The sequence below is a fragment of the Sapajus apella genome, unplaced genomic scaffold, assembly GCF_009761245.1.
Source record: "Sapajus apella isolate SASKATOON/1434 unplaced genomic scaffold, GSC_monkey_1.0 scaffold44, whole genome shotgun sequence".
Taxonomy (NCBI): Eukaryota; Metazoa; Chordata; class Mammalia; order Primates; family Cebidae; genus Sapajus; species Sapajus apella.
Genome location: NW_022436984.1, coordinates 20317228 through 20338557, shown reverse-complemented (window position 1 = coordinate 20338557; position 21330 = coordinate 20317228). Strand labels below are relative to the sequence as shown.

The 21330-nt window shown below is 42.3% G+C and overlaps 1 protein-coding gene across 2 annotated transcripts in view; it reads right to left on the bottom strand.

Moving 5' to 3' along the window:
- TTC7A (tetratricopeptide repeat domain 7A) overlaps window positions 1–21019 on the bottom strand; it is a 156383-nt gene extending 135364 nt beyond the window's left edge. Inside the window, exon 1 of one of the 2 annotated variants that reach the window (XM_032239477.1) lies at window positions 20897–21019. Coding sequence is in view for 1 of the 2 variants with exons in the window: in XM_032239481.1 (XP_032095372.1) it covers window positions 20512–20591 (80 nt within the window). In the remaining variant the exon portion in view is untranslated. Of the gene's footprint in view, window positions 1–20511; window positions 20867–20896 lie in introns of those variants that run through there. The other variant, XM_032239481.1, reaches the window with a different exon arrangement.
- Between the last annotated feature and the right edge of the window lie 311 nt (window positions 21020–21330).

The window sequence follows — 21330 nt, the reverse complement described above, 5'->3', positions numbered from 1 at the left end:
TGTGGAATCTCTGTTGCCCTGGATTTCTGAAAGGCTTTAGGCTGTTTCACCAACTTGGCATTTATTTATTTCTTCATCCTGGTCTAAGACTGATCAAAGCTTTACGGAGCGCTTAGCAGGGTTCAGCCCCGCGCTGTGGGATGCCCAGAAGTTAACAGGATTAGGGGCGGGGTCGAGCGGGGGCAGCCAAGGCGGGAGCAGCTCACAGACCAGTGCGGGAGAAGCCACAGCAAGATTCAAAACAAAAAAATCACCTGCATTTAAGTGACATATTGTATGGTCCAGACTGAAGACCCAAAAGACAGCAGGGTCAGGGCAAGCTTTTGAGCAGACTCCTAAGTGTTAGAAGGTGCCCCACGTCCCCCCTCTGGGGTCTTCACCACTGCCCTACATGTTTCTGGACAACTGTGACCGTGGGAAGGTTTTTATGTAGAGTAGAACCGGGGCTCCTAGTGCATAGTCCCACGTGGCCTTTTACATGGAGCCACACAGGGTGATTAGTTGAAGACAGTCGTCTTCCTGTTCCCGCTCCCCTCCCCCAGCTCCCCTGGGGACGCCCTCCTCTCCGGGTTCTAAATGCAGCTCAAGTCCTTGTTTGGTAGGCTGGATTTCATAACGGTGGGTGCTGCTCTGAGCACCTGGGGTCTGCTCTGAATCCCCCGAGGGCAGAAGGTAGATGAAGGGAAAGTTGACTCAAGCAGCCTGTAAACTCCTGTCAACTCCTCAAGCTGGCTTTTTGTTATCCTTTGACAGCCTTTGATGGTCACCAGAACCGGATTTCACTTGGAGAGTGAGGTTGGATTAGGTTGACCTGAGAACACACTGTGATTTGCCCAGCCTGGCATTCCTGGGAGTCAGCCCTGGGGCAGGGAGTGAACAGCAGGGTTGATAAGGGGGAGGTGACCTTGGCAGATATAAGACCTCCCTTCCTGTCTCTTTTCTCCTAGTCCTTTGCCAGCCCTGCCCCCAGGTTGCAGGGCACGAGGGAACTAACTGAAGAGGGAATCACTGCTTGTTTCTTTGAGGGGGCCACCAGTACTCATATATGTAGTGTGGGGAGGAACACAGTCTTCATGGCTCATATTTATAATGAGCTATTCCTCAACACATGCCTGACCCCTTCACAACTCTTTTCCATTAGGGTCAAGACCCCAGCCCTCTGGTTGTGTAATAGTGATCAAGATTGATATTTTTTGCCTATATCCATCAAAAGTTTGTAAGGTTGTCTTTTATGTTTCAGAGAAACGTTTCCTTGTGGGTTTAAAAGCAGAATGGGGAATTGAACACCTTCATTGGTGACTTGTTTTTTGCTTTTTTCCTTTTCTTTAGTTTCTTAGTTCTAGCACTCCTTCAAAATGTTCAAGGAGGTTTTGGAGATCTGGCCATGGGGTGTTTCCCATTCTCGTTTTTGCTTACATAATAAATCCCCTATTTCTGGCTTAAGGCCATTCACAAAAAGAGAAGAGAGCCACACCACATCCGCTTCAATATCTGCTCCAGAATTCTGCCACTAGATACTAACGGTCCTAGCCTGAAGTCTCCATTGGACTTCTCTCTTTTACACACACACACACACACACACACACACACACACACACACACACATATGTATCTGTACTTTTTTTCAGTCCATGACCTGCTGAACAGACTTCTCTCTTGACAAAGAACTAATCAGAGCACATTTTCATAAGGAAGACAGCAGATAGCCTCCAAAAGACCCTGACTAACATTCGCAGCTTCCCCAAACCCCCTCAGCTTCCTATGCAATCCATGGTCTTTGAAATCACCGTTGGGCCAGGCATGGCAGCTCATGCCGGTAATCCTAACACTTTGGGAGACGGAGGTGGGAGAATCACTTGAGTCCAGGAGTTCAAGACCAGCCTGGGCAATCTAGTGAGACCCTAAAAAAAAAAAAAAAAATCATCATTGGGGAGGCTTTCCATTCTGACTTTTTCATCAAATGTTTTGCATCTGAGGCTCCTATTGGCATATAAATGAATTGCTATAAATATGGCTTCTCTGGATTATATGTTCCTAAAACACTTTGAAGTCCCGTTTAGGCCTTGAAGAGTCTTATGGCTTTCAGCTAAAAATAAAAACGGGGCTTAAAATCCACCATAGAAATTTTTTTCTATTCTGAAGGAGGTTTACGTTAGAGTTAAGTGAGCTTCGGGGTACCTAGCCAGCCAGAAGGAAAGGGGAGTGGGCTGGAGGGAGAGAAAAGGGCAGAGGGAGATGGAGGAGCACAGGGTGGGGGAAAAGAAATAGGTTTGAGCTGTGATATAGTGGCAGGGGATGTCTAAAAGATAGGGTTAAGTAGTTCAGCTTTTTATTTTGCTTTCGCCAAGAAATCTGTTAAGGAAGGAATTTCTGGGGCTGGGTATGGTGGCTCACTCCTGTAATCCCAGCACTTTGGGAGGCCAACATGGGCGGATCGCTTGAGCTCAGGAGTTTGAAACCAGCCTGGGCAATATGGCAAAACCCCATCTCTACAAAAAATACAAAAATTAGCCAGGCATGGTGGGAGGTTGCCTGTGGTCCCAGCTACTTAAAGGGCAAGGTGGGAGGATCACTTGAGCCCGGGAGGCAGAGGTTGCAGTGAACTGAAATCATGCCACTGCACTCCAGCCTGGGTGACAGAGTGACAGAGTGAGATCCTATCTAAAAAAAAAAAAAAAAAAAAAGAATTTTCTTTTGTATGTTTGCTTATGCTAATGAAAAACGAAGACCATTGGATGTCTGGAATTGTGTTCACTTTGCATTCTAAAGTGAATACTTTTGTTCATATCAGAAATTCCTCATAGCGGCTAGGCTACCATAATTCTAAATTATCCTTGGTGAAATGATGATGCTACCTAGAAAGATAAGTGTACACATTTGAGTAACAGCATAAATACATGCAAGAAGCAGAAGTCTGGCTTGAATAAGCCATAGACAGGTTGATACTGAGACAGACCCATGAGCGTCTGTGAATGGTGAGCTGACAGTTGCTTGTGCATCCTGTGGCTCAGGACCCCCCAGCCTCATAGCTAGACCTTTTCCAACTGTAACCGTGATGAATTCACAGTTCCCAGCAGACAGAGGCTCTGGAGAGATTGTCCTGAACCAAACTCTTAAAGTCAAAATAAGACGCATCTGAGGAAAGTTCTAATAAAGTTTTGATCAGAGACAGAATTTGTCCCTGGGCCGGCTAAGGGACAGATTTACTGAGACCTACACCTCTCCTCTTCACTAAAAACTTTCCTCTTATAGATGCACAACAAAAAATGACAAGGATGGACACAGACAAGTAGTAGCATTGTTAATAATAAGGCAGATATCCACCAAGGAGAAAAGATTTTCAAATATGGTCAGATAAAGGGTTCTTTATTGGTAGAAGAGAAAATAGGCTGAGTATTTGGGAAGCTAAATAAAAAGATATATTTATTTCTTGCTACTTTTTATGTTTTTAGAGATAGGGTCTTGCTCTGTCACCTGAGCTGAAGTGCTGTAGTGCAATCATAGTTCACTGCAGCCTTGAACTCCTAGGCTTAAGCCATCCTCTGGTCTCAGCCTCCCAAGTAGCTGGGACTACAGCACATGCCACCACACCCAGCTGTTTTCTAATTTTTTTAGAGACTGAATCTTTCTATTTTGCCCAGGCTGGTCTCAAACTCCTGACCACTAGCAATCCTCCCACCTTGGCCTCCCTAATCTCTAGGATTATAGGCGTGAGCCATCACACCTAAATGAAAAATTTAAAAAACTGGAGCTTGGGTCAAATACAAGACTTGCATCTCTCATTGTTTCAGTCTGAAAGAACTTCAAGCAGGAAGCTTAAGAGCCGCAGAGGATCACCTTTGACTGAGTCAGGGGTCTTGGACTGCAGTGTTGAGGAGGTCTCAGTTGGATCACCGTGGGCCTCAATAATTGAATGCTGGCTCCGTGAAAATACCATCAAGACACTTTTTGTGATAACGCAAAGCTTAGCTTGCTCTCATGGTAGGAAGGGAGAACACTACCCTGACAGAGTCATAGCACTATCTGGAATAGGGAGGGCAAAGTTGGAATAGTTATGAACTATTGGCATCTGTTTTTTTTTTAAATATTTTTATTTTTTTGCTTAAGCTCAGTGGTAAGAAAGAGTTTATTTTAAAGCAGCTCTTCCAATGACGGGACTTGAGTAGGACTGGGCAAGGAATTATGATACAATAGTATCATAGCTCACTGCAGCCTTGAACTGGGCTCAGAATGAAGGAGTGTAGGGAGAAACAGTCTTCATGGCTCACATTTGTAATGAGCTGTGCCTCAACACATGCCTGCCCCTTCACAGCTCTTTCCCAGCAGGGACAAGACTTCAGCCTTCTAGTGACCAACTCTTCTCAGGCGCTGTGAGCAATTGGGCTGGAGGTCACCAAGTTCTCCCAGCCATCCCAAAGTGGAGCACCAAGCCTAATGAGATGTCCTCTCCACCTTCCACTCAGACTGCTTCTTTCATACTTGCCATTTGGGGTCCCCTAGAGCCCATGTGTTTCCAGCACATGCTGGGTTTCTGACCAGTGCTCTACCTTTTATGACAATTCACCTTGCTATCACCCTAGAAATCCTAAATTTGCATATGAATTAAACGTTTGCTTCATGATCAACAGTAATTGCATTCACTCAGATCATCAGTATATGTGATGTAGAGCAGAAACGTCATGTGCATGGCCCAGGATCCTTACATTCAGACATCAACTTTTACTCATTAGCACGATCACTGACTCAGAGTGTATCTTGCCCATGGCAACTTATGTCTTACTTAATTTTAATGCTGAACCAGCCCTCCCAGAATGTTGACATTAAAACTCTGCCAGCAGCTGGCTATATGGTCTTTCCGCTTGATAGCTGCCAGAAAAACTGCATGTAATCATTAGGCTAAGAGATGAAGTCCTACAAAGGCAAGCTTCAAAATCATGAATTCTTTGTGCTTGTGCATGGTAGGCACTCAGTAATTATTTGTTATATAATTTTAGAATCTCAGAATTTGAAGATTTTCCCACACTTGGGAGATGAGAGCTCTGGGTGTTTTTTTATCCCCAACCACCCACTTCATGATTGAGATACCAATACCTCTCCATGCACTGCCCTCCCTCCCACCATCTCAGTCCCTTCTGTTCCTCAGGATCCCAGGTGACTCCTAATTCTCGTTAGTGGCTTCTGTGTCATTTTGCAAGACTGCTACAATGGGCCCCTCTCCAGAGCAGGAGCCCATGATTTCTACATCTTGCCCAGTGCTGGTTCTCTGCCCAGCCACTGCCATCATAAGGGAGAGGCCATCCCAACTCACAAGGGTTCAGAGTCTTTCAGCTCAGCTTAGCTGGTCTAGTTTTAAGTCCCACCACTCGTAAGGCTAGCCTTGAGTGGCCACTCAGATATTACAGCAGTTTTGAATCTTAAAACATAGTTTTGTCTTTTTTTTTTCTTTCTTTCTTCTCTTTTTTCTTTTTTTGAGATGGAGTCTCACTCTGTCACCAAGGCTGGAGTGCAGTGGCATGATCTTGGCTTGCTGCAACCTCTGCTTCCTGGGTTCAAAGTGATTCTCTTGCCTCAGCCTCCTGAGTAGCTGGGACTACAGGTATGTGCCACTGTGCTTGGCTAAGTTTTGTATTTTTAATAGAGACAGGGTTTCACCTTGTTGGCCAAGCTGGTCTCGAACTCCTAACCTCAGGTGATCAACCTGTCTTAGCCTTCCAAAGTGCTGGTATTATAGGTGTGAGCCACTGTGCCTGGCCTCCATCTGCTTCTAAATCTTTCTTTCTCTTTCTCTCTTTCTCCTGTCTTTTTAAAAACATTTTTGTTGTGAAAAATAACACAAAGGAAAGTGCATAGACATAATTATTATACCGCAAACTCTAGAGTCAAGAAATAAGGTTTCAGGCTGGGCACGATGGGTCATGCCTGTAATCCCAGTACTTTGGAAGGCCAAGGTAGGTGGATCACCTGAGGTCAGGAGTTCGAGACCAGCCTGGTCAACATGGTGAAACCCTGTATTTACTGAAAATACAAAAATTAGCTAAGTGTAGTGGGGGGCACCTGTAATTCCAGCTACATGGGAGGCGGAGGCACAGGAATTACTTGAACCCAGGAGACAGAGGTTGCAGTGAGCGGAGATCCTGCCACTGCACTCCAGCCTGGGTGAGAAGCAAAGACTCTGTCTCAAAAAAAAGAATCCCAGAAGCCCTACATTGCTTTCTGATATCCTTTCTCAGATTTAGGAAGTTTTTTCTATTCCTTGTTTGTTAAGGGATTTTTTAAAAAACATTATGATTGAAACTAAATTTTATGAATACTTTTCTGCACGTACTGAGATTGTCATAGATTTTTCTCCCTTAAATCTATTAATATGGTGAAATACTTGGATTTTTTTTTTTTTTTTAAAGATGGGGTTTCACCATGATGGCCAGGCTGGTCTTGAACTCCTGACCTCAGGTGATCCACCCACCTCGGCCTCCCAAAGTGCTAGGATTACAGGCGTGAGCCACTGCACCCGGCCAATACTTGGATTTTCAAAGGTTAAACCATCCTCACATTTCTAGAATCAACTTAGTTGTATTAATTTCCTATTGCTTCTGTAACAAATTAGCACACATTTAAATGGCTTTGAAAAACATGCATTCATTATCTTACAATTCCTGAGGGCAGAAGTCCGAAGTGGGTCTTATGGACTAACTCAAGGTGTTGGCAGAGCTGCATTTCTTCTGAAATCTACTACTGATAATTTGTCAGGGATTTATCAATTTTATTATTTTTTTTCCCAAAGAACCAGTTGGTCTCTAGAAACATGAAAAGGGAACATCAGTTCTAGAGGCCAACTGCATTCCTTGGCTGGTGGCCCCTTCCTCCATCTTCAAAGCTCATCACTCCAACCTCTGCTTCCATGGGCACCTACTCTCTGATTCTAATCCTGCTGTTTCCCTCTTAGAAAGACTCTTGTGATTATATTGGGCCATGAAGATCATCCAAGATAATCTCCCCATCCCAAGGTCCTCAATTTAATCACGTCTGCAAAGTCCTTTTTGCCAAGTAAAATAACATTCAGTCTGGGCATGGTGGCTAATGGCTGTAAGCCCAGCACTTTCAGAGGCTGATGTGAGGGGATCACTTTAGGCCAGGAGTTCGAGACTAGCCTGGGCAATATAGCCAGACCCTGTCTCTATTTTAAAAAAGTTTTAATTAGCTAGGGCATGGTGGCATATGCCTATATTCCAAGCTACAACTGAAAGCTGCAGTGAGCCATGATTGCACCACTGCACTCCTAAATAAGTAACATTCATAGATTTCAGGGATTAGGATATAAACATCTTTGGGGGCTATTATTCGGTCTACCCCATTGATCAATATGTATTTTCCTTCTTATATATTGATTTGATTTGCTAATAAGGTGTTTTGTTTAGAATTCTGGTATCCATGTTCATGAGATATGGCTAAATTTTCTCATCTGGAACTGTCTTTATTGGCTTTTGGTTATCAAAATTATGATAGCTTTGTAAATGAATTGGAGGGTATATAACTTTTTTTCTTTTCTCCAAAGGGTTTGTATAAAGCATTATTTTTCTGTTAGCTATTTATGGGAAGGCTTAAAAAAATACTGATTTGATTCCTTTAAAAATTATAGGACTTAAGCCGGGCGCGGTGGCTCAAGCCTGTAATCCCAGCACTTTGGGAGGCCGAGGCGAGTGGATCACGAGGTCAAGAGATCGAGACCAACCTGGTCAACACGGTGAAACCCCATCTCTACTAAAAATACAAAAAATTAGCTGGGCATGGTGGTGCGTGCCTGTAATCCCAGCTACTCAGGAGGCTGAGGCAGGAGAATTGCCTGAACCCAGGAGGCGGAGGTTGCAGTGAGCCGAGATCGCGCCATTGCACTCCAGCCTGGGTAACAAGAGCGAAACTCCGTCCCAAAAAAAAAAAAAAAAAAAAATATTAGAGATTTCAAATTTTTTTTTTTTTTTTTTTTGGTCAATTTTTGGTAAATTTTTTTTTCCTACAAATACATTTCATCTAGCTTTTTACATTTTAGGCGTGAAGGTAATTATAAAATCTGCTTATCTTTTAGGTGTTTGTAGAATTTATACTGCTATCTGAATTTTCATTACTGGTATTGGTTATTTGTGCATTGTCTCTTTTTAAAATTTTTCTTGATAATTTGCCAGAGATTTATAAATTTTAGTACTTTTTTTTAAAAGAACCAGCTTTTGTGTATATCGATCCTCTCTATTACATGTTGCTTTCCACTTCATTAATTTTGTTACCTTAATTATTTCATTTATCTTATTGTATTTAAGTTTCTTCTGTACTTCTATAACAGTAGGGAAAGGCTAGGTTATGATACATAGTAAAAAACTCCCCCCAAAATCCCAGGACTTTCACCAACTTAGTTTCTCACTCGTGCCACCTGTTCCATCCAGTGGGCTGGGTTCTTCTCCACATTGTCTTCATTCTGGAGCTCAAGCTAGCAAACCAGCCAATATTTAAAACACTGACAATTATTATGGCAGAAGGAAAGAGATAATATGGTGAACCATATGTTGATTCTTAAAACTTCTGCCTAGTTGTGACACATAACATTTCTGTACACATTTAACTGACCAGAGCAAGAAATATGGCTCAGCCTAATACCAATGCCCAGAGATGGGCAGTGAATCTTTGTGAATAATAATATGGTATCCCTTGAATCTTTGTGAATAATAATATAGTAACCCATATCTTATTTTTCTAGCTTTTTGAAATTCAATCTCAGCTCATTAATTTTCCATCTTTCTTAAGATATATGCATTTAAGGATATACATTACTCTGTGTTAGTTGTACCCCATAAGCATTGATACATAGAAATTTTGTTAACATTCAGTTCAAAATCATTTTTACATTTCCTTTGTGGTATCTTATTTGACCTACATGTTATTTAATTTTATTTTTGAGATAGAGTCTCGCTCTGTCACCCAGGCTGGAGTGGTGGCGTGATCTCGGCTCACTGGAACCTCCGCCTCCTGGGTTCAAGCAATTCAGCTGTCTCAGCCTCCTGAGTATCTGGGACTACAGGTTCGTGCTACCATGCCCGGCTAATTTTTATATTTTTAGTAGAGATGAGGTTTTGCCATAGTGGTCAATGCTGGTCTCAAACTCTTGACCTCAGGTGATTCACCCACCTTGGCCTCCCAAAGTGCTGGCATTACAGGCGTGAACCACTGCACCCTGCCTATTTGAGATAGGCTCTTGCTCTGTCACTTAGGCTGTAGTGCAGTTGCGCCATCACAGCTCACTGCAGCCCCAAACTTCTGGGCTCAAGCAATCTTCCTGTCTCAGCTTCTCGAGTAGCTAGAGCTAAAGGTGTGTACTACCACACCCAGGTAGTTTTTAAATATTTTGTACAGAGAAGGGTCTATGTTGCCCAGCCTGATCTCAGAACTCTGGGCGTCAAGCAGTCTTCCTACCTTAAGCTTCCCAAAGCGCTGGGATTACATGCATGAGCCACTGCACCTGGCCTAGAAGTGCTTTTTTTTTTTATTTTATTTTTTGAGACAGAGTCTCACTCTGTCGCCCAGGCTGGGGTGCAGTGATGTGATCTCAGTTCACTTGCAACCTCCAGCTCCCAGGTTCAAGAAATTCTACAACCTCAGCCTCCTGACCAGCTGAGATTACAGGTACCTGTAACCACCATGCCCGGCTAATTTTTGTATGTTTAGTAGAGACAGGGTTTTGCCATGTTGGCCAGGCTGGTCTCGAACTCCTAACCTCAGGTAATCCATCCACTTTGACCTCCCAAAATGCTGGGATTGCAGGCATGACTAGAAGTGTTTTAATTTCAAAATAAATGTGGCTTTTAAAATCTCCCCCCCTCTCCACCACCACCCCTGCCAGTGTAACTGCATTATACCAGTCAATAAACTTTATATGATTTCAAACCTTGGACTTTTTTTTTTTTTTTGAAACAGGGTCTCACAATGTTGCCCAGGCTGGAGTACAGTGGTACAATTACAGCTCACTGCAGCCTCAATCTCCCGGGCTCAAGCCATCCTCCAACTTCAGCCTCCCAAATAGCTGGGACCACAGGTGTGTGTCAACACAACTGGCCAATTTTTATATTTTTTGTAGAGACAGGGTTTTGCCATGTTGGCCGGGCTGGTCTCAAACTCCTGAGTTTCATCAGTCCACCTGTCTCAGCCTCCCACAGTGCTGGGATATACGTGTGAGCCACCACACATGGCCCAATTGCTTTTTTTTTTTTTTTAACACCACTTTCCACCACCTGAGCTTGAAAGATGCTTTGGGCCTCATATGAGACTCCAGTTTCAGTTAACATGCTGATTTTAGCCTTGTGATACTCTGAGTGGAAGACATAGTTGATCCTTGCCTGTACTTCTTTTTCCTTTTTGGTAATGTTTTTTTACAACCTGCCTAAATTTCTGATCTAAAGAACTGTGAGATGATAAATGGATGTTATTTTAAGCTGCAAAACTGGTAGTAATTTGTTATGCAGAAATAGAAAACTAATACAAGGCTGGGTACAGTGACACAAGGCTGGGTGCAGTGACTCACACCTGTAATCCTGGCACTTTGGGAAGCTAAGATGGGTGGATCACTTGAGCCCAGGAGTTAGAAACCAGCCTGAGCAACATGGCAAAAACCTATCTCTAAAAAAATATGCAAAAATTAGCTGGCGTGGTGGTGTGGGTATGCCTGTGGTCAGTTACTCAGGAGGCTGAAGTGGGAGGATCACTTGAGCCCAGGGACATAAGGCTGCAGTGAGCCATGATTGCACCACTACACTCCAGCCTGTGTGACAAAGTGAGACCCTGTCTCAGAAAAGAAAAAAAAAAAAAAGAAAAATATATATAGTGTTTCTGCTGGTGTATAAATCACTTTTTCTTTTCTCTAAAAATGTCTTCTCATGTTTACTCTTGAAGGATATTTTAGCTGGATGTAGTATTTTAGGTGAGCAGTTTTCTTTCGCACTTTGAAGATACACTGTTTTCTGGTTTCCACTGTTGTGAGAAGTCAGCTGTCTGTTGCTTCTTTAAAAATAATCTTTTTTTCTCTTGTATCTTTAATATTCTTTTTCTTTGACTTTCTACAGACTTATTTTAATGTGCCTAGCTTAGATTCTTTTCATTAACTTTGCTTGAGATTTGTTACTCTTTTTGATTCTGATCTTGTTCTTTCTTCTAGTTTGTGTTCATGCTGTCTTGTTTCCTCATCTCTAGTTGTCTTTAATTGTGTAGGACACTGCATTTGAAAAATTACTGTAGAAATCATTTGAGGCTTAGGATAATTTTACATTCTTCTGAAAGGATGTCCAGTTGCTTTTTCTAGGCACTTGGGGGGCTCTAGCAATCTGAAATCACCTTATTCAAAAAATCAGGGCTTGAGATTTTCTCAACCCAGACCAATTGACATTCAGCTGTGATCCAGGAGAAGGCTCATCTATTCACTCCTCTATTTTATCAGAGGGAAGTCTTCCTTGACTCTCCCTACCCTCACCACAGGCTTAAGTGCCCCATTGTGTACTCCCATGGCAACCTGGGCTCTAACAAGCATTTATCACATTATTTTACAGTCTCTCCCCATCTAGACTGTATCTTAAGGATAGTGAGTATCATTTACTCTAATCTCCATTGTTTAGCACAGTATCTAAGCAATAGCATATACTCAGTAAGTGTTTTGGAACTAAACCAAACAAACTTAACTAAAGATGTCTCCCTGACTATCCAGCACTGCCCCACTCTGAGGAGATGGTAAGGCTTCAGTCAAGTCTTCACGACTCACAACTGCTCTGTGTGGGAGCTTCTTCTGTGGTGGGAATGCTAAGAAATGCTGATTTCTGCATCCTCACTGATGAGGGAGCAGGCTGGGAAGCAAAACAGACACAGATATAAGAAGCTAAGGGCACCTCAAGTGAGTAAGTCTCGGAGAATGCGCAGATATTACAGGACAAACCCAAACTTTCCAGGTTGTGGAACTGACTAATTCTGGTCCCATTATACACAGACCTCCAAAAAAATAAGATCTTAGCTGACACCTGGGTGGCACTATTGTAGCGTATCTAAGAACCCAAGTCAGAATGGTTTTTAAGAAAGGAATCTTGTGGAACTGGTATGCTGAACACCTAGGAAGTATGGGTTTCATCCACAAAAGCCACTTTATTTTTATCTTCCATTGACTTTTAATCCCTTTTAAGGCGTTTCAGATGGTCTTTCCCTAGTCAGAATCAGTTATTAATGTAATGTTGCTTAGAGAAAAATAAAAAATAAATGTGGTTTTCTTGGGGGGAGGTGGCAGGGGAGAAGTCAACTTAGGAGCTTGTTTGTGAATTGCCTTTTCACATCAAATGAATAAGCTGATCGGTTAATTTATTCTGAGAAGGGATGTGTCAATATTTTTTTTATTATTTATTTATTTATATTTTGAGACAGAGTCTTGCTTTGTCGCCCAGGCTGGAGTGCTGTGGTGCGATCTCAGCTTACTGTAACCTCCACCTCCCAGGTTCAAGAGATTCTTCTGCCTCAGCCTCCCAAGTTGCTGAGATTAAAAGTGCCCACCGCCATGCCTGGCTACTTCTTGTATTTCTAGTAGAGATGGGGTTTCACCATGTTGGTCAGGCTGGTGTCAAACTCCTGACCTTAAGTGATCCGCCCGCCTTAGCCTCCCAAAGTGCTGGGATTACAGGCATGAGCCACTGTGCCTGGCTCAACATATTGCTAAAAAACCAAGTGGGTATGTTGGCATATGCCTATAGTCCCAGCTACTCAGGAGACTGAGGCAGGAGGATTGCCTGAGCCTAGAAGTTCAAATCCAGACTGGGCAACATAGTGAGACACTCCTTCATCACTGAAATAAATAAACCAATCTGTTGAAGGATTAGTTAGTTCAATATCCAAGCTACCCCATTTGCCAAATGTATGATTTACCAAAAACTAAGAGTACTCTTGAAAATATCCAATGAAGGTTGGGCACAGTGGCTAACGCTTGTAACCCTAGCACTTTAGGAGGCCAAGACAGGCAGATTGCTTAAGTCCAGAGCTTGAGACCAGCCTGGGCAACATAGTGAAACCCTTTTTCTACAAAAAATACAAAAATAAGCCAGGCTTGGTGGTAGTGTGCCTGTTGTCCCAGCTATTCCGGGGCCTGAGGCAGGAGGATAGCTTGATTCCAGGAGGTTGAGGCTGCAATGCACTGAGATTGCACTGCACCCTAGCCAGGGTGAGAGTGCGAGACCCTATCTCCAGGAAAAATAAAAAAAGATATCCAATAAATAGTAAGGTACTCTTATGAATATCAAATGGAATATTTTTTTTCTTTTATCTTCTAGATTAGACTAAGTGAAACATGCTCACATGGAATATTTCTAATCAAGATTTTCTTCAAATCTTCTTCTCATATTTTAAACATTCATATTCAGTATATTTTATAATTTTTCTTTAGAATATGAACATATTATACTCATATACAAAATATAAATTCTTCACAAACATGATTAAATTCCATAAATGTACAACCCAAACTTTCAGTTAATTGGAAAGCTAAGTTCACAAGAAAGTAAGGAAAATTCTCATTATTCAAAAAATTAAGAAAGACCTAACTTGGTGGAGAGAAGGGAATAATGTTGATGAGCTGATACTCAGGCTTCCCTGGGGGGTTTATAGTTTTACTGGTTTACAGGGACTTTGAAATTTTGTTTTTGTTGTCCCCCTTTTAAAATCTTTTTTAAGAGACAGAATCTCACCGATCTCCTTCTGTCACCCAGGCTGGAGTGCAGTGGCAGGATCATAGCTCACTGTAGCCTTGAATTCCTGGGCCCAGGTGATCCTCCCACCTCTGCCTCCTGAGTAGCTGGGACTACAGGCCCGTATCACCATGCCTGCTATTTTAAAAACACTTTTCTATAGAGACAGGGTCTTCCTGTGTTGCTCAGGCTGGTCTCAAACTCCTGGGCTCAAGTGATTCTCCTGCCTTGGCCTTCCAAGGTGTTCGGATTACAGGAATGAGCCACCACACCTGGCCAACTCTGAGTTTTAATGGAGACAGCAACAGGAGAAGAAATTTTGGGTTAAAAAGAGTAGAGACAGATCTGATACTTTCACATATGGCTAGGACTCTCCAAGGCCTATACCTTCTGTGATATTGTGAAATACATATTTGGTCTTTGACCCTGTTTTCTAGCATACAACTCCTACAATCCTTAGAGACTCCAGTGATGTCTTCTTGTAAGCTAATGGTTGACTGATGGCTGGCAGCCCCCAGGTAACTTAAGAATGGCAGCTCTTCACTGGAAAAAGCAAGGTGTGATTAGAAGGTTGGGACTCTCAGCCCCACCTCCAGCCTCCAGGGAGGAGAGAGGGGCTGAAGCTTAAGTTGATCACCAATGACTAACGGTTTAGTCAATTGTACCTATGTAATAAAGCCTCCATGAAACCCCAAAAGGACAGGGTTTGGAGAGCTTCCAGAGAGCTGAACACATGGAGGCTGACAGGAAGATGACTGAGAAGACATCCACGGGCCAGGAGGATGGTATACCCCAACTCCACCGGGACAGAAGCACCTGTGCTCAGGACCCTTCCAGACCTAGCTCTATGTATCTCTTCATCTGGCTGTTTATTTGTATACTTTAAAATATCCTTTGTAATAAACTGTAATAAAGAGGGGATCTTCGGAACCCCATCTGGAAGCTGTTCAGTCAGAAGTTTTAGGGACCTTGGACTTGCAGGAAGGAGACGAACCCTCAAACTGTGGCTTTTCAGGCTATCTCTAGGTAGATGGCATTAGAATTGAATTGAATTGGAGGCCCCCCAGCTGGTGTCTGCTGCAGAATTGATAGCTTGCTGGAATGTGGGAAGAATCCCCCAACACACACATTTTGATACAGAAGTCTTCTGTGTTTTTTGTTGTTGAGTGAGAGAACAGAAAAAACTGGTTTCTATCTCTCACGCCTTCAGGGATTGAAGTACATATAAACCAGAAACAAAATTCGCAGAGATGCACAGATAAACTCAGTAAAGCTGTATGTCTTGGCCTAACCCTTTGACTGGGAAAAACAAATTTCCCCTGAGAATTTATAATTACATCTGCCCTTACTCAGGTCTGGAGTTTAGTCTAATACTACCTATGTAAACCAGGGACCAACAAGTTAAAAACATAACTAAAAATGTATACCAGGCAGATAGAAGCAAATATAAAATCTCTTTGAGGAAACGCAGCCTCAACCCAGGCCACATAGGACTCCCATACACAAAGCCCCACTAAAAATGACGCCATCATCAAAAATTACAACAAATGCTCAATACGCTGGATGTGGTGGCTCACGCCCGTAATCCCAGCACTTTGGGAGGCCAAGGCAGACGGATCACCTGAGGTCAGGAGTTTGAGACCAGCCTGGTTAACATGGTGAAACCCCGTCTTAAAAAAAAAAAAAAAAAAAAAAAGCTCAATGAAATAATCCACCATGAGTGAGAGCTGAAAAATTCTGAGGAGGGAAGTGGTACAGGCCTAATGCAACATTACAGTATCAGCGTGGCACAAATAATGCTTTAAATCTTCAGGTCATCAGAATCTGTAAGTAGCTAAAGTTGTTGTCTGATGACCCTAGTCAGCCTGCTCAGGGGCACACTTCACAGACTAGACTCTTTGCTGGATGCCAGCTAATCAGTTTTCCTCCACTCAAATATAAAACCAAAAAAAAATCCAAAAACGTATTGTTCCCAGAATGTCTTTAGTTTTTTCTTGTTATCTCCCATATCTCTAAACAGGGGTCCTCAACCCCTGGACTAGTACGGGTCAGCAGCCTGTTAGGAAGTAGGCTGCACAGCAGGAGGTAAGCAGTGGGTGAACGGGCGAGCGTGCATCACTGCCTGAGCTCCTGGCTCCTGTCGGTGTCAGATCAGCACAGCGGCATGAGATTCTCACAGGAACCGAAACCCTATTATGGACTGCATGTTAAGGATCTAGGTTGCGCACTCCTTATGAGAATCTAACTAATGCCTGATGATCTGAGGTAGAACAGTTTCATCTTGAAACCACTGCTCCTCCCACCACTTCCATGGAAAAACTATCTTCCATGAAACTGGTCTCTGGTGCCAAAAAAGTTGGGGACTACTGTCTTATAAATCCTTTTCTTGCTGATATAGTTTAATAACTATTTTCTTTAAAGTCGGTATATCATTTGCATGAAGATAACTATTGTCTTTGAGTTATGCTTTGACAAGAGACAAAAGAATAGCCACCATTACACGACTAGAGCACAAGAACTTCAGAGAACAGAATTATCAGACTATTTAAAGAAGCTATGCATAAAATAATTAAATTAAACTTGCCCCTAAGTATTTCATGTTTTGGGATGCTATTGTAATGGCATTTTAAGCATTTCCATTTCTACTTGCTCAATGATCATATATAGAAATGCCATTAATTGTATATTGTATCCTGTGACATTGCTAAATAAATAGTTCTCGTAGCTTTTTTCTGGGTTTTTTAAAGGATTTTCTATGTGCATGATCATATTATCTGTGAATAAAGACTGTTTTGCTTTTTCTTCCCAGTCTGTATGCCTTTTATATCTTATTCTGCAATGGCTTAAAGTTCTAGTATAATGAATACACTAAAGCACTTTCGATAGTGTTGAAGGTGGACATCTTTGCTTTGTTCCTGATATTAAGGGAAAAGCATTCAGTCTTCCACTATAAGAATATCAACTGTGGATTTTTAACAGACGCCCTGTTAGGTTGAGAGCCTATCCCTCTAATACTAGTTTGATGAAAGTTTTTTTTAAAATCATGAATAAGCATTAAATTTTGTCGGATACCTTTTTTAAATGATCATATAGTTTTTCTTATGATCATATATTATTTCTTTACGTACTGAAGGAAAAGAACTCTCAAGTTTTGTAGACGGCCACATTTTCATTTTAATGTGAGAGTAATAAAAATATTCTCAGGCAGGGGAGACCTCAGAAGTCTGCCACACAAAATTCACAATGAAAATGCCTTTGAATGAAGTGTTCAAGTAGATAGGCAAGTTTAGGAGAAACTTCAAGAGATAGGGGATGTCAGCGTGATCAAAATTTTTGATAAATTTATCTATTTTTAAAAAAGGCTAAGACTAAGGCTAGGCATGGTGGCTAATGCCTGTCATCTCAGCATTTTGGGAGGCCGAGGCAGGCCGATCACCTGAGGTCAGGAGTTCGAGACCAACCTGGCCAACGTGGTGAAAACCCCATCTCTACTAAAAACACAAAAAATTAGCTGGGTGTGGTAGTGGTCACCTATAATCCCAGTTACTTGGGAGGCTGAGGCAGGAGAATTGCTTGAACCCGGGAGGCAGAGGTTGCAGTGAGCTGAGATCGCACCACTGCACTCCAGCCTGGGTGACAGAGCGAGACTCCATCAAAAAAAAAGAAAAAAGAAAGGCTAAGACTGAAAAAGAGAATGTTTATCTAGAATAACTAATGTCAAAAAACCCAAACAAGAACAACATGATGGGAGAGGAGAGGGAGACAAAAGGGATATTAAGGAATGCTAATGCATGTGACTTATTAGGGGAAGGTATATGTATTTCGAATTTGAAGAAATCAACAGTCAGACTTTTCATTAAGAGTGGTGTGTGCTCTGATAAAGTCAGAGATGGAAGAAGCAAGGTCATTAAATGCAGATGGCCATCGTTTTCACCATTCCAGTTTATAGTATATCTGAATTCAGAACACCCCAACACATGGCATAATTCCAAGCTTTCAACACCAGTTCACCCTTATCAAAACTATGAATAAGGGGGAAGAGAAATACAAAGCCCAACCCAGTTGATAAGGGAGACTAGAACATGCAACCCTTTGAGGTTGCCCTCATGTAATGCAAGAGTGACAGAGCAAGATCCTTTCCCTAAACAAAGAAACTATAGCTTTTTTGTGGTGGCAGTGTATAAAGTTCTCAATGGGAGAATCTGGGAGCTGCACCGTTGATCTTTCCTCTGGTTGTGCAGAACACACACCTTTTGCCTCCCACTCCCTGTTCGAAGGAATTCCAGGGTTCAGAGATTACCACAGAGCTGAACAGCAACAGACTATTGCTGACCAGGCTTAAGATTTTAGGGACACAGGATTCCCTCAATCATTTGTTAAGAATTCTGATGATCCCTGGTGGTCTAGTGGTTAGGATTTGGCAAAAAAAAAAAAAGAATTCCGATGAGTTTAATGTATAGTAATCACAAGTAACTTATCTACAGTCTTACTTATTTAGACACAGAATTTAGCTCTTGTCGCTCAGGCTGGAGTGCAACAGTGAGATCTCCGCTAACTGCAACCTCTGCCTCCCAAGTTCAAGCATATCTTCCACTCCAGCCTCCCATGTATCTGGGATTACAGGCATGCACCACCATGGCCCAGCTAATTTTGTATTTTTAGTAGAGACAGGATTTTGCCATGTGGGTCAGGCTGGTGTCGAACTCCTGACCTCAGGTGATCCGTCTGACTCAGCCTCCCAAAGTGCTGGGATTACAGGCATGAGCCACTGCACCTAGTCTATCTAGAGTCTTTAAATTTTTTTATTAAATAATTTTCAATTTATTTTTCCAAATAAGTAATATATAGTTTACAAAATGAAAGCAATATTAAAAGGTGTAAACTGAAATCTTATTTTCACCCCTATTCTTATCCACTCTGGAATCCCCTACATAGGCAAAACACTGTTTTGAGACAATTCAAAACAGCTGAGGAAAGAGATGCCACCTAGAGGCCATTCTGGTATCTTGGGATGGCCGTCCTAGCTCCTGATAAAGCTGCCTCTTTGTCTCTTTCAGCCTGAGTACACAAAATAAATGGGGTATTTCAGCAAGGTTCCAAGTTATGAGACTCTTGGCCAATTTAAATAACAGGTTGCAGGTAAAGAGATCCTCTCTTACCAAGTCCTTACTTTCTTTAATTTCTGCTTTCAAATCAGTTATTTCTAATCTAGAGTTGCCCTTCTCTTGAAGGAGTTTGCTGAAAGCTACTGAAAAAAGGCAACACTTACTAATGCTCTACATTGCTCCTGAGATTTCTCCAAAACTTCAGCTTTTGTTGGCTTATGGCCTGTATCCAAGGTCCAGCAAGTGACAGTTTCACTGCTGCTTATAAGGGTCACCAACTTTCCAGTTTGAAATAGAATCTTTAACACTGGCTACCTTAATCTCCAGTTAGCCAATTCCACATTTTAGTATCTGTTTTTAGCATCCTGCTTCTGGTACCAAATTATTTGCCGGTTAGGAATGGGTTAAGCTACAAGTTACAGAACACCCACCTATAAAATGGCTTAATCAAAGGTGGCTTCTCACTCGCCGACTACAGTGGGGCAAGAATGGAAGCAGGAAGGTCAGTTAGGAAGCTCTCTCTCAAGTAATCCAGTAGCATCATTAGCTACTGGACTAGAATGGTTAAGTAGTAGAGGTGGAAAGAAGTCATCAAAGACTGAGGATATATTTTGATAGTATCAACAGGCTTTGCTGAAGAATTTAAGGTAAAGGAATGAGAGAACTCAAGAATAGCTCATAGAAGTTTAGCCTGAACAACAGAATGAGTAGCAGTGACATTTACTAAAATGAACAAGACTGAGAGAGGTGCAGGTTTAGGGGTAAAAAAATCAAGATTTTGGGGAGACATATTAAGTTTGCGATGCCAGTTTGACATTCATATGGAGACGTCAAGCAGGCAGTGATTTACAGGAGTTAGGAATTACAGAGAGGCCACTGTCAGAGAGACATATTTTGGAGTTATCTACTTACAACCGGTATCTAAAGCACAGGACTAGGTAAATTCCCACACGGAGACTGGATAGATAGAGAGAAGGTGACTCAGGATAGAACCCTGGACACTTTGATATTTATAGGCTGAGAAGCCAATTAAGAAGCCCAAGATAGGATAACCAGTGAGGTAGCAGGAGGACCCAAAGTGCATGGTGTCAGAAAACAAGAGAAGAAACTGTTTCAAAGTGAGAGTGGTTGGCTTTGATAAAACAGTGTTGAGAGGGCAAACAAAACAAGAGATCAGAGAGACCACTGGATTTGCATGCGGATTGCAGTTTCAGTAGCATGCTGAGGGAGGAACAAGAGCAAGTTTATATGCTGATGGGAATTATCCGGTACAGAGGGAGTGATTGTCAATTCAAGAGAGACATAACAAAGGATAGCATCCATAGAAAAAAAAAATGAAAGCACTGGCTAAGACACTTCATCCATCCACCAGACGCTAGCTTCTTGACACTTCATTTGTCTTATTTGTATCTCTAGTAGCTCCTAGTATAGTGCCCAGTACATAAAAGATATTCAAGAAGTGTTATTGAATTAATGAATAAATGAACAAATGGGGGGATGGATGAATGGATGAAGAGATGGATGAATGGCAGGTGCAGGGTAGAAGAAGGAACTAGATAAACCTAACCCAAAATTCAGAGTAAAGAAAGACGAAGAGGTCTTGCATTAATAGGGTTTCCTCAAAACTTAGGGATTCTTTGACCCAGCGCAGTGGCTCAGGCCTGTAATTCCAGCACTTTGGGAGGTGGAGGTGGCGGGAGGATTGCTTCAGGCCAGGAGTTCGAGACGAGCTGGGCAACATAGACACCCATTTGTTTAAAAAAAAGGTAAAAAGAAAAACCGAATTTAGGGATTATGGGATTTTTCTCTGGGATAGGGTTGACAGATATCAATCTCAGAAGAAGTTGGGAAAAGGAACGAGACAGTCAATGTCAGTGGTGTTGGCCAACTTTCAAGGCATCTAGCTACTTAGCCACTTTGTCTTTCCTGTCCGGACCCAGGCTCATTTGAAAACCGATTATGTACTTTTATGAACAAAAATGGGAGGAGGGCTTTAAAAGACGACCGTCCTACATTCATTTATCCATCAGGTCAATAGATACTCACTGAATGTTAATCTTGTATAGGAGCACAGGTGTAAGGGCAGGCTTATACAGGGATGATGTACTCGTTTCCTTATTTGTTCATGGGTCTGTTTTTAAGTGATTTGTCGTCTCTTGAATGACAAAAGCTGCTGATTTCACGAACGGTACAGGGAAGATGGTATTTGAACTGGGTCGCATAGTCCTGCTGGGACTCCTGTGGAAGCGAAAGAGTACAGCGGCTACCGCGGCTTGTGCAGTGGAGCGGGCAGAAGCTGGAAACAGGCCAATCTTGAAACGTACGATGCAAGGCCGGCTCCACGGTCTTCTAGTAGTTTCATCAGTAAAGGAATTAGAATTCCTATTATCTTTCTTCCCAACTTGCAGCAGGAGGAACCAAGAAACCTGAACCAAGAGCCCAGTATAGGAGAGGTGGAGCAGAGCTGGGAGCTGGATTTG